At 36.3% G+C, this 14640-nt stretch overlaps 1 protein-coding gene across 4 annotated transcripts in view; it reads right to left on the bottom strand.

The window, feature by feature from the left end:
• Nucleotides 1-3084: 3084 nt before the first annotated feature.
• Nucleotides 3085-14640, bottom strand: part of LOC150098270 (uncharacterized) — a 120403-nt gene continuing 108847 nt past the window's right edge. For all 4 annotated transcript variants that reach the window (XM_090406242.1, XM_090406239.1, XM_090406241.1 and 1 more), the window contains one exon: nt 3085-3266. In XM_090406242.1, coding sequence (XP_090262368.1) covers nt 3217-3266 — 50 coding nt within the window. In that variant the 3' untranslated portion in view covers nt 3085-3216. The remainder of the gene's footprint in view (nt 3267-14640) is intronic.

The raw sequence follows: 14640 nt of genomic DNA on the forward strand, positions 1-14640 counted from the left end.
GAGATGGAGCTGTAGAGTAGGTGTTCTCCCTTGATGAGCCTTTAGACTCCTTGGAGGTGTCATGTGATGATAATTATAATAAAATCCATGTTGGTTCAGGATAAAAGTGTATACTACTAATACTTCATCAGTCAGATGATGGGTTGAATCCCCTATGAACAAGTCATTGCCATCTGGATATCTCTGCCCATTTGTCAACTCTCTGAAACCAATAGTATACAGTGGATTTGAAATATGAAGCGATTGCTTACCATTTAGTTTTGAGCAGGATAAACTTGAATATCAAATGAAAAGTGTGTAAGAAAATTTTTAAATGAATCAAAGATGAGCAGAACTCAGATATGAATTGTCAACTCAAACACACAAATATTATTCAAGAAAAATGAAAGACCTTAGACCCCTGAAAAAAAACATTGATTCAGCCAGAAAGGCACTGTGGTGAGGTTGTCTGCAAGGTTAGAAAATTAGAACTCCATGATGGACTTAGGAAGTTAAAGAGATAGTCAAGGAAAAGAAGAAATAATATCAAAAGTTGCTGGCAAGGAAATCAGCTTCAGCTCTGAGAGAATATAGAAAAGAAAAGAATGTAAGAAAGTGAAACAATGTAGCTAAATATAACTAAATAAGAGTCGTGGAAAGATTTGATTTGGTAAGACCACAGAAAACAAATATCAGGAAGGTGGCAAAATGTTTTGGAGGCTACTGGAAAACAAAGAAATGGAGGAAAGAGCACTGTAAAAGGAATCAGAGATGATAAAGGTGACATGAGAACTAAAGATAAAAATATTCTAGATGTCTGGAGTAATTACTTTGAAAGATTGTTAAATGAAACAAGCAGTGATATCATGGTGGTAAATAGCATACAAGAGGAATGCAATCAGGAGTACATATCAATAATACTTGAGGTAGAAACACTGCATACTTCAGAAGGCCTGGTCAGAAAGTTGCATTTCAGATTGCTGGAGTGGAGCCCTCATCCTACTCATCTATAAAAAAAAAGGGAAATAAAAACTGAATGTTAGAATTCTAGAGGAATTAAGAAAATTCCTCTGTAACTTAGAGCAGGCTAAGTAAAATTGTGGGATGGAAACTCGGAGAAGAACAAGCTGGGCTTAGGGAGACAGAGGTTTTCTTGAAGTGAAAATTGCATCCTGACAAATAGTTGAGAAATCACGGGAATATAGCATGGGTCTGTATTCAAGTTTTGGAGATCTGTAAAAGAAAAGCAGTTCAAAATGCTACAGGTATGTGGTGTAAGTGGTGAATCAGCAGTGAAAATTGAAGGAAGTATAGGATGATGGTTTGATGTTAAATCAGTTGTGAGACAAGAGTGAACATTATCTCCACTGTTATTCATCATCTATATGGATCACATTATAAAGGAAAGTGGTAATTAAACCTCATATAAAAATTGGAGGTGTTAAGCTCAGTTCTGTATTTTATGCAAATGATGTTATATTTCTAAATAAATACAGTACAAGTCTGCAGAGACTTCCTGTCTAACTGAATAACAGCTGTAATAAATTTGGTAAATCAACAATAAGAAACAAAGACAATGAAAGTAGGTAGAAATATTGAAAACATCAAAAACATCAACTGTATCCTGAAAGGAAAACCTATAGAACAAGTAAATCATTTCAGTTATTAACCACAGTTTTTAGTGAAGATGGTAAATTAAATAAGGAAATAGACAGCAGAATTCACAATGCTCTTATGGTAGGAAGTCAAATAAATAAATTTATAAGCAATAAGAGAAAAATTAGTCAAAACACTAAGCTAGCTGTATACAAAACAGCATTCAAACCAATTGTAACATATGGATCTGAGAAATGGATTAGAAATAAAAGACCTGAAAATGACTGGAAACCACAGATATCAGTGTTCTGAAAATGATTATGTTAGTGAACAGATGGGATCAATGGCAGTATCATATTTAAAATGAGGATATCAGGAAAGAACTTGATACTGTTAACATTCAAGAATGTGTCTGCAGAGCTATCTCTGGTAGTATGCACACTTAAACAGAATGAGAGATGAAAGGTTAGCAATACAAGTGTTTTTTGCAGGAGGGCAGAACAAAAGAACCAAGATGTAGGAAATGATACAATTAGAATTGCATTAGAAGAAAGAAATATAAGCTCCAATAACACTGGTGTCTTGACAGATAACAATTAATTTGGAAGATAATTCTTGTTAGGAAGTTAGTAATGATGTAACTTATTCATGTATCATAATATCTTGTACACTGCTGAAGGTACATATCAGGAAAATCATTCAAATAATTACTCTGTCCATGTAGTATTGGTTCTTGTAGTCACACCACAAGTGACAAATCTCTGGATATATCAGAGGACTCTACTTTTAACAAATCAAAGCAGTGATTGCATTTTGATGAAAGGAGTAAACACTGTTTTAATTTTATACTCCTTGAGAATTTTGGGTAGTTTTATTGAAAGAGAGTCAGTACTATGATAAGAAATAAAACCTTTGAGTTCCCCAGGGTGGAGTTGCACAGAGCCTGCTGGCTGGCAAGGAGTCTACTAGAGATTGTTAGAATATTTGTTCTAACAATCTCTAAATAAGTAAACAAAACAAAAATTTTGTTTACTTATTTACACAAAATAATGGTTTGAGAGAGTGGAAGAGACATCTAAAAAGGAGCCAGGAAAACACAGATTGAAAAGTCCTAAAAAATTTGTGAAATTAAATTTGGTACAAAAAATTATTTTGAAAATTATAGATGCTACTTTCCAATGGCATCTCCACCTTGTCATAGTGGAGAGCTTGTGCATCCCAATGACCCATAGAACTCTGTTGGCGGTAAAGTAGTTAGTTATTAGTAGGACCTCCCATGGCAGACAGGGCAAAGTGTAAGAATCAGACTAAGTTAGGGACCAGTTATTAAATTATTCGTTTTGATTTAGGACTAACACTAAATATGCCACCTATATGAATGAAAACACTTGCTCTGGTGAGAAAGATAACATAATGGCTTAATAATTAAATAAAATTCATTAATATTTATCATAGACATTTGTAGAACAATAACAAAACTGACCAAAAACACATCTACATGAAACAAACTATGATCAGGAAATTTATTAAAACCATTTCTCATGAAGTTCATTCTACAACGAAAGCATTTGTTTAATATCTGATTATAAATATTATTCAGAAATTCAGAAAAATTAAGTTATTTCACTTTATCTGTTGACACTACAGAATGTCATGAAGTCCACAGACCATGTTTGCAGGTACAGCTTTGTCTAGAAAAGAAAGTCTTCATTTTTAGATCTTTCTTATAAACTTAAAACTTATAAAAAGTCTCTCCCTCTCTCTCTCTCTTTCTACCCCCCCTCCCTCCATAAGAGAAAAGTGAAGTAGATGTGTGTCCACAAATTTGAAGCTGCCTATGACATCTTTTATTTAATTAATAACTGTCTAGTGGTAAACAAAATATTTCTAATTTCATTCTTATAGTAAATTACAAACACACACAGATATTTTAACAAAATTCATTGATCTGTTATAGATGCAGAGCAAGCTTCTCAGCACTTTGAGAAATAAATGAAAAACTATGCCTTACAAATTATCCTGAAAATAATACTTGTCCTTTCTACTATATGATAACAGAACCAACATACTGTCAAAACTCTACTGACTGATGAATATTTCATACGAACCTGTTCCAACTTTGCTACTGTTACCTTCATTGCTAAAGGTTAACAATTTTTGCAATTTGTTAACTTTTGTTTGTTAATTACAATACTCTACAGAGCAATATTTTACACATGTTAGGGTAGGGGAAGTCCTCATACAGTTTGAAAAATGAGCATGGGAGCTGTGTAATAACATCCAAAGGACAACTTCGATCATGCATGCAGTTTGCAGCCCAACACAATTACTTTTATATGAATCTGGACCACAAATTGTTGTACATATATAAATTAGCACATGTATGGGCCAAGGAGAAGAGGAAGGCCTCACACCAGGCAACGGTTTGAGGTGGTAGATATACACAGTACAGTTTTAAGTGATAGACACACACAGATATCTATACCACAGCAAAACACAAAACCATAGTTGCTCTGCTTCATTAGTCTCGCCAGCAAGTAGTACAAAAAGGTGCAGTTCAAAGATCAATTTTTTAATTGGATTTTGTCCCAGAGTACTACAATATTCAGTAGTACAAGTACTACAAGATCTATACAAGTATACTTGAGAAACGGTTGAGAAGAATTGTGGAAGAAAAGCTTGGTGGAGAACAAGCTGGATTCAGGCCAAATAGAGGCTGTCAGGATCAGATATTCACTTTACGACAAATAGTTGAGAAAGCATGGGAATATAACAAAGATCTGTATTTAAGTTTTGTCGATTTGGAAAAGGCATATGACAAGGTGCCAAGAGAGAAGCTATTCAATACGCTGCAGTTATATGGCGTCAATGGGGCATTATATCAAGCAATACTTAGTCTTTATTTGAGTTGTAAGTCAGCAGTTAGAATTGAAGGAAGTACAGGAAGATGGTTTAATGTTAAATCTGGTGTGAGACAAGGATGTACATTATCCCTTCTGTTATTCATTATCTATATGGATCACATTATGAAGGAAAGTGGTATTAAACATGATATCAAAATTGGAGATGTTAATGCCAGGCTCTTTGCTTTATGCAGATGATGTTATACTTCTAAATAAATCTGCTACAAGTCTGCAAGATTCTCTGACTAAATTGAATAACTGTTGTAATAGATATGGTACGAAGGTCAGCAATAAAAAGACAAAGACAATGAAAATAGGCAGAATCATTGAAAATGTCAACTGTGTTGTGAATGGAGAACCTGTGGAACAAGTAAAACATTTCAGCTATTTAGGTATGATTTTTACAGAAGATGGTAAATTAAATATAGAAATAGACAACATAATCAGTAAAACTGGTATGGTGGGAAGTCAATTGAATAAATTCATATGGAATAAGAGAGAAATTAGTCAGATCACTAAATTAGCTGTATAAAAGACAGTGTTCAAACCAGTTTTAACTTATGGATCTGAGAGCTGGGTCAGAAGTAAAACACTTGACCAGAGACTATAGACCACAAATATGAGAGTCCTGAGAAAGATTAGAGGCGTGAACAGATGGCATCAATGGCAATATCATATTAAAAATGAGGATATTTAAAAAGAACTTGACATTGTCAGCATCCAGGAATGTGTTAGAAGAGCTAATCTCAGGTGGTATGGTCACTTAAACAGAATGGGTGAGGAAAGATTAGCAAAACAAGTGTTCTCTTCCAGGTTTGCAGCAAAATGACCCAGAGGAAGACTAAGATATAGGTGGATTGATAAGGTACAAAGTGCCTTAGACGATAGAAATATAAGATCTGATAATGTTGGAGTTTTGACAAGTATCAGACTGATTTGGAGGAAAATTGTAGATAGGAAATTAATAATGATGTAATTTTTTTCATGTATTACTAGCATATCCTGTACACCCCTTGAGAGTACATGGCAGGAATTTGATGATGATGATGATGATATTTTTACAAACTGTTTGTTAGTATATTTTTAGTTTTTGTTTCATAACACGTATTGTCAGCACTGGTGATGTGCCTTATTGATGTTATTTTTCCAAAATGAAACGTAAAGCATTTAAAAAATTTATGTATTTACTGGATTTGGATAGTTGTATTACTTTCAGAAATTTTATTGTGGTTTAAAATTGATAAGTGCTGTGCTTTGTAAAGACATTCTCATAACGCTTATGGAGACGACACGTCAGCCATTATACCTAACTTCTTGCTTGCCACTTTCATGGATTGTGCATGCTTGCCGAGGAGTTTGATGGGTGATTGACAGCTGACAGAGAGAGTGTTCAGTATCGAGGTAAGAAAAACAAAAAGAGAGCGTTTGGTATCGAAGTAGAAGGAAAAACAAGTGAGAGCTAATGGAAGTTTAAGAATGCAGACGGAGAAATTTTGTTCTAACAAAGTTTATTTAGTTGTATGTGACAGTGGGAGGAATATTAATAGAAGATTCAGAAAAAGGAATCGTAGAACAGTGAGCCTTTAAAGTTGAGGAGTTAAGCCTGTAAATAAGTACTGATAAATAAAAGAAAATATTGCAATTGACGTTTTCTATAGGGATGCTTGAAGAAACGCTGATTGGAAAATTTCATCTTTCTTAAGGACGGCAGATCTATATGTTATTTCTACTGGAAAAGGAATTTCACCCACCTCTAACTGCTATCCAAGATTTATTAAACTGATCAAAATTGCAGCCAAAGCCTCTATCACTAGAGGCTACAGAAAACAATACATCCCATGCTGGAGTAGAGAAAATGAAGAACGTTTACCCAAATATGAAGAGACTGAAGACCCAGCTGTTGCTAAGGAGCTCATAGCAACACTGGATAAAAACAGAAAGGAAAGATGGATATCAACCAGCCATGAACTCAATTTCACCACATCTACCTGGAAAAGCTGGTCACTTCTGAGAAAATTAGGTGGAGCAGAACCAACAACATGCAAAACAACAGGGAAAACTTCTGGTCACATGGCCAATCATTTAATGAAAACCTCTTAAGATACGTCCCAGCTCTATCAGGAAAATTACTGTGCAATCTTCCATCAGACAAATCCTGAAGCCATGCCCCGAGCTTCCTGAATTTGTACATCCAGTATTTCTGGTAGAGGTACAAGTAGCCTTAAAACTCACCAAGAATGGCAAGGCTGCAGGAGTGGATAGTATCCTCCCTGAGTTTCTAAAACAACTCGGTCAACAAGGCCAAACATGGCTGGCCGCCCTTTTCTCAAAAATTATAATGACCGGAAAACAACTAAATCTGTGGCAGGAAGCCAAAATAATTGCTATGCCCAAAGCAGGGAAAGATCCAAATGATGTCAAAAATCTATGACCTATCTCCTTGCTTTGCTCCACCTTTAAGCTCTTTGAAATAATTCTCTGTAAAATAATTTCACTACTCATTAAAAGAGCACTCCTGAATGAACAAGCTGGCTTCAGGCTGGGAAAAAGTTGCTGTGACCAGGTCCTGGCTCTGACAACACAGATTTAAGCAGGATTCCAGAAGAAACTTAAATATTGAAAGCTTATTGAAAGTTTTTTTTCACTTGGTTAGAGTATAATAAATTTAGTTTAATCCTTTATCCAAGTGTGAGCAAACAAAGTTTGCACCTGAAAGTATCTTCAGGACTGGGGTAAGGTGGTACAACACCAGGGAACTCCTTGCAAAGGTGGAGCAAGCTACCAACACTCCTATCTCAGTATCTCCCATAATGCAAAAACACATCTCCTTGCAGATATGTCTAATGTTATGCATTAAGGGAAGGGCCACAACCCAGGCTAGTTTCGACCTTTATTGAGGCATCTTCAGTTGGAGCCAGGCCCAAGTGGAGATACCAGGCAGAAGCATTAGCAGGTCATCTCTACCTATAGGAGTTGCCAAATGGTGTGCCACCCTTTTTTAATAAATTACTCTGGATTTAGAGAAAGATGTTGAAAGTTTATTTTTCACTTGGCTAGAGTATAATAAATTGAGTTTAATCCTTTATCCAAGTGTGAGCAAACAAAGTTTTAAGGTGGTGCAACACCACCTTACCCCAGTCCTGAAGATACTTTCAGGCACAAACTTTGTTTGCTCACACTTGGATAAAGGATTAAACTAAATTTATTATACTCTAACCAAGTGAAAAATAAACTTTCAACGTCTTTCTCTAAATCCAGAGTAATTTATTAAAAAAGGGTGGCACACCATTTGCAACTCCTATAGGTAGAGATGACCTGCTAATGCTTCTGCCTGGTATCTCCACTTGGGAATGGCTCCCACTGAAGAGACCTCAATAAAGGTCGAAACTAGCCTGGGTTGTGGCCCTTCCCTTAATGCATAACATTAGACATATCCACAAGGAGATGTGTTTTGCATTATGGAAGATACTGAGATAGGAGTGTTGGTAGCTTGCTCCACCTTTGCAAGGAGTGCCCTGGTGTTGTACCACCTTACCCCAGTCTTGAAGATACTTTCAGGTGCAAACTTTGTTTGCTCACACTTGGATAAAGGATTAAACTAAATTTATTATAACCCAGCTTATGATACAGTCTGGATCAAGGGCCCCCTCCTAAAGCTAGGAAATATTATAAGGTGCAAAAAACCCTTCAAGCTTTTTGAATGCAACAGAAAGATCCAGGTCCATATTGGCAGAAAAAAGAGCAGGCCCAGATTCTTCAGCGGTCTCCCACAGGGCTCTGTGTTATCCCCTTTACTCTTTAACATCTACATGTACAACTTACCACATACCAGCTCAAGCAAGTATATGTACGCTGATGACTTAGCGATCCTACATCAATCTACCTCCTTTGACCACCTGGAATCAACCTTGAACACAGACCTGAATATCCTGGAATCAAGCAGTGGTATTTGAAGCCAAATCCAACAAAAACTTGTCTACGGTATTTCACCTGAACGATGCAGAGGCGAATCGATTCCTCATCGAATCCTTTCTCTCTGTGGAGAAATGGTAGAATACGAGCCTTACCCAAAATACCTTGGAGTGAGCCTGGACAGAAGTCTAACCTATAAAAGGCACATCACCAACCTGTCCAACAAAATAACATCATTTCAAGGCTTGCTGGAACAACCTGGGGTTGTGGTGCAGGTCCTAAGGTCGTCTGCATTAGCCCTCGCATTCTCTGCATCAGAATATTGTGCTCCTGTCTGGGAAAGAAGTGCACACACTAACATTATAGACACCCAGCTAAACTCTACCATCCACACAATTAGTGGGATAGTGAGAAGCATCCCTCTCTCCTGGCTGTCTGTCCTATCTAACATTGCTCTACCAAACATATGGAGGAGACAAGCCTTGATTAGAGAATTTAAGAAAGCAATTTGCAACCGACTCTTGTCCCTGCTCCAGACTCTCATAAATCCACCTAGTCTTTGCCTAAATTCTAGAAAGCCTTTCTGGTCCATTGACGAATTCTCTTCAGCTGCCCTGTCATAACACCTGACATATGGAGAGGATATTGGTCCAATAATCTCCCAACAAATGGCTTCCTGGTAGAAGATCCCTGTGCTCTGCAGACTGGTTTTGCTCTTCCTAGGAAGATTTGGTCATCAATCAACAGGATCAGAACTAACCAGGACAGATGTAGCTACCTACTACATAAATGGAGGCTGTTAGACCACCCTTATTGTGATTGTTCTCCCGTGGCTCAGACAATTACTCATATTGTGAATGACTGCCCGAGTTCACAATTTCACGGTGGTGGCCTACAGGACATCCACGAGGTGACAGATGAGGCCTTGGATTGGCTTTCCAGACTGAACATTGACCTGTAGCTGTTCTGTATTCCTTTTGCCATAAGAATAAATAAATAAATAAATAAACTGGAAAAGGAGACAGAATTTAGCAACTTAGATAAAGCAGTAGAAGAAACCTTTTGCTGGTACAAAAATTAACAAAATTGAACTGCATGAGGTAAGAGTACTTATACTTCAGTGAATTCAGAATATCTATACTTCAGAGTCAGGAAGAATAACGTGTACTACATAAACGTGATGAGAAAGGATCTTAGGGAAAAAGAAGAGAATCTTATATCTTCGGAAAAAGGCCTTAACAAAAAAACTGACTATGAACATTCTGTTATTGTGTAAACAAGGTGTTTAATCTAGCAGACGTGATTAAGTATATGTTAAACAAACGAGTAATAGAATGAGTCAGAGAATGGGTGATCTCTAAAGTGTAAGTTTATTATAAAAGGTCTTGGATCCAGTTAATTTTGTAGTTAGTTGTGTAATTTTATTTGAAGTGTATATATTGTTTTTGTTTTATTAAATGTGTATATTTTGTATTTGGTCTTGAGTCAGTGATTTTTTCGGATTCTGAAAGAAACAGTTAAAAGTCATTGCACCAATCGGAAGTGAATCCTTGTGCATATATAAAAACACTCTGATATAGAAATAATCATTATAGAGAAAATCTCATAACAAATGAGAATTGAAAAAAATAATTAATAAATAATCCCTCTTTATAACACTGCCACACAGATTTCTCCTGACCTTCCCATCTGGCCTACATAACAAATGCCACAGGAACAATAGATTTGATAGACCCCTGGTTTTTTTTATGGGATGGTGTGAAGGTTTCGCTGGATGTAGGAATCTTGATATTTTTTCTAAAGGAAGAAAAGCTACTTTTAAGTTGTACTTGCGAAGCAATGTCGCTAATCTGTCTGTGACATTTTTAATGCATAGTAGCAAGTTTGCATTGTTGAAATCTTGTTTTTCTACATTGGTGGTGGGAGCTGTGTTCGGGATTTTCTTGATTGTTTTTGGCTCAAATCCATTAACCCTGCAGAGGTCGCAGCTGATGTGACAGATACAAACAAATTGTTTAATATAAATATTCTTACACATATGTCCTCTAAACTTTAGCTCTCTGTTTACTACTACTATTCTCCTGATCCCTGGCTTCGTCGATTTCCTGGAGTACAGTTTCCTTGATCTGATACCCAACTTATAATCTTTGTATCCCAAAATGCATAACTTTACACTTTTCCACATTAAAATGATATCAATTATGCTTTCCCATACAGCCAGCTATTTAAATCATCTTACCGGCTCTCTAGATCACTTAATTAACTATTACTTTACCTAATTTCACATCATCAGCAAACAACTGAATATTTCCTTTCAGGTTATTTCCTATATCGTTTATGTACAAATTAAACAGCAATGAAACTTGAGGCACACATCACCTGTCGTCTCTTGGATTCTGCTCCTCCATATATATTACTTTTTGGTATCTGTCTATCAAGCACCCCTTCTATCCATATTGCCAGTTTTCTATCCATCCCCATTTGTTGCAGTTTGCGTAACAGAGTTCCATATGGTTTCCTGTCAAATGGCTTTTGCAAAATCCAGCAGTATCATCATATAGCCATTTCCTTTATCCAACTCAGCTGTCACTCTATTAGAAAAACTTAGTAGATTACTAAGACATGACCAACCCTTCACAAAGCCATACTTTCTCTAATAGATTGTCATATTTTTATCCACCCATTCTTCAATTCTCTTTTTGATCAACTTTTACAGTACTTTTACCACCACTCCTGAGATACTAATTGGTCTATAATTTGCTACCACAGACTTAGATCCTCCTTTATGCAAAGGAATTATTTTGCCCTCCTTCCATGCTCTTGAGACTTTGCCATAATTGAGACTTAAATTAATTAGCCCAGTCAAGGATATCACCAGTTCTCCTGCACATTCTCGTAAAATGCAAGCTATCCCATCAGATATCCCATCTGGTCCCACAGCTGTATTTGCATTCAGATTCTGCATTATACTAAGTACCTCCACAGGTCTTCAACCTCTGTTCTCACATCAGCCCATGGCATGACAATATCTTCACTTGAATGATATACTCTTGCATAATGATCACTCAGTAGCCCAACAATTTCATCTGCCTCCATTATCTCTCTCTCTCTACCACTTGTACTCATAAAAGTTATCCTTCCAAAGTCATTCTTCCTCCTACTTGCTACACAGCGAAAAAAAACACTGGGATTTCCTTTTGCCTGTTTGGCTAATTTATTCTCATAATCTAATTTGGACTTCCTTACTAGAGTGGTCACCTTTCTTGCCTGATCCTTGTATTGTTCATGAGTTAACTGGTTACCTTTCTCCTTAATGCCAGCCTGGCTGGCTGAGTGATTAGCATATCTGCTCTCCAGCCAAAAGGCTGCGGATTCGAATCCTACTGTGGGCATGGATGTTTGTGATTGTCTTTGGAAATATTAGGTGGTGGTCGGCAGTAGATGGCATTGGTGTAGTTGTGGTCAGTTGGTGGATTGAGTGGCAGAGGCAGAGTTGTAGAGCAGGTGTCCTCCCTCAATGAGTCTTTGGACTCCCTAGTGGCGTCCTGCTTTGCTGACTAATAATAATAATATCAGTCAGCAAAGGTTGGTCAATTGGTAGAGCCTCTGCTACTAATGGCTCAAGCAAAAAGTTAAGCAAGTTTGAGCACGGTTAGGAGTTGGAAGAGATCAATCATTAGATGCTTTGGCACACTCTCCCTCGATGAGTCTTTGGACTCTCTGGAGGTGTCAAATAATAAAAATAATAATAATAACCAGTGCATAGCTTGGGGATCATGATTAGCTGCACATGCATATATTATGAGTGATATTCCACACTGTTTATGAGGTCAGTTTTGGTTTAACACATGTTATGTAAAGGTCTGTGATATTTCATAGTAAATTTTATCTAAGAGATACAGCGACCTCCAATGTCAGTATAGTATTGGTTTAGTTGTTGTTGTTGTTGTTGTTGTTTTTATTTACCATTGAAAATGGCTGGAAAAATATATCGATTGGATAATCCATCAGATGTTGAAGAGATTCAGCGATTTTGTTACTCGAGTCCGATGATGAGAACGATAGAGTCGAACGTGAAAGTGATATTTGATAGTATATTGTATCTGAGAGAAACTGCGAACTCTGATGTCAGTATAGTATTGGTTTGGTTGTTTTTTCTTTGTTTCTTTGTTCAATAATTGCTAGATTATTTCTAGATTGTAAGTGAAAATAAATAAACCATCATGTACATATATTTGCAGTTTTTTTTTTAAGTTTTATCGCATTTTTGCACATACTAGTAATGAATGTATCTCTCAAATACACGCAAGCTACGCTGCAATTTTTTCGACCGCAACCTCAGCAGATTAAGTGTGAGGTTCTGTGTTAAGTAGTGTAATTCCTCATTTCACTTTTTTTCTGTGATGGATATCTTATATGCTCTGTCTCTCAAGGTTTTTATTATACCTATTTTTTTGTGAGGGGTAGTGGTGGTGGTGGTGGTGGCGTGAGGCTGCATTAGAAATCTTCCTGTAGTTGTCGATTTTCTGTAAACAGAAAAAGGTTAAACTTTTTTCTTTTTTGATTGCCTATGGTCTAAAGGTACACAACTAGAGAAATTATGTATTAAACATCAGAACTATATCAACCGTCTAATTTTTTTGATCCGATGCAGAGATAATGAGATTATTCCAAAGTTCATTAGAATTAAACATGTATTCTCCTCCACTAAAACAATAAGAATCTACTATAGAATATAACTAGCTCTTTTGAGAGAACAAATTGCAATCACTAGATCTGAACTTGCGACAATAAGCCATCAGATGTTTGCTATACACAGCGAATTAGCCACTTCGCTACCGTCAGACCTTTGGTATATCGATAACATTACATACAATAAAGCTACATTGGTTGCCGAACAGAAAAAATATAATTTAATAAGGAAATTCAATTTACTTCAGCAAGAAAAAAGAAAAACAACAAAAGCATCTAGATCACTCTAAAGTAGTGATTAACCTATCTGCACGAGACCTGTCGAAAGCAAAACAATCTTCTAATGAAAGGCTTCAATTTTGCTTTAAAGGCGCAGCACATTCTGAAAGTAGATATCATCGCACAAATTGAAAAAGGAATCTGCAATTTGCATAGCAATATAGCAGACCTCATCCACATACAAAGTTCTGCATTATTAGTAAAATGCAAAATACCACGTAAGAACTTATCAAAACCAGAAACTGCAGCACTTAAAAAATTAAGACTTGACAACAACAACAACATTGTAATAATTAAAGCAGATAAAGGGAACTTGACAGTCATCATGAACTCCAAAGATTACGCAAGAAAGATGAATACCCTCTTAGAGGATTCCACCAACTATTTTCCAATTACTAGAGATCCCACATGGTTAGCACATAATAAAACTAATGACTTAATCAAAAAGATACCTAACTGGCCTGAAGAATTAAAAAGAGCTCTATCATCTAAATACCAATTAGTCCCAAGAATTTATGAAGTGCCAAAAATACATAAAATAGATACCCCGTTAAGGTCAACTGTGGATGGAAGAGATTCCCCGACATCAAATCTGGCAAAATATCTGACAAATATGTTAGTGCCACATATAGGAAAAATAGATTCATTCATAAAGAACAGTTTACATTTCATCGAGAAGATCAACGATGTTAATATAGAACGTTCAGAAGTTTTAGCAAGCTTGGATATAGTCAGCCTCTTCACTAATGTACCGAGAAATGATACAGTGACTCTGATTGAAAATCTTTTCAAACCAGACGTTGTAGAACTATACAAACACTGCATGAATAATACATTTTTCACATTCCAGGACAAATTTTGGGAACAAAAGGAAGGACTAGCAATGCCCCCCCTCCCCCCCCAGCTTTAGCCAACCTCTTCATGGAAAACTTTGAAACTAACGCTCTAAACAACTATCAAAAGAAATTTAAGAAATGGCTACGGTATGTGGATGACATTTTTGTCATTTGGCCAGGAACGACAGACGAATTAATTGTTTTTAAAGAATATCTTAACAGACACCAAAATATAAAATTCACTTTGGAAATAGAAGAACATAAAAAATTACCTTTCCTGGATATCCTCATAGAAAAAAATGAAGAAGAAAAAAGTTTAACCTTCTCCATTTACAGAAAATTGACAACTACAGGAAGATTTCTTAATGCAGCCTCACACCACCATCACCCCCTCACAAAAAATAGGTATAATAAAAACCTTGAGAGACAAAGCATATAAGATA

The sequence above is a fragment of the Typopeltis vanoorti genome, chromosome 16 (genome assembly GCF_054136105.1).
Source record: "Typopeltis vanoorti isolate ZY-2024b chromosome 16, IOZ_Tvanoo_1.0, whole genome shotgun sequence".
Lineage (NCBI taxonomy): Eukaryota > Metazoa > Arthropoda > Arachnida > Uropygi > Thelyphonidae > Typopeltis > Typopeltis vanoorti.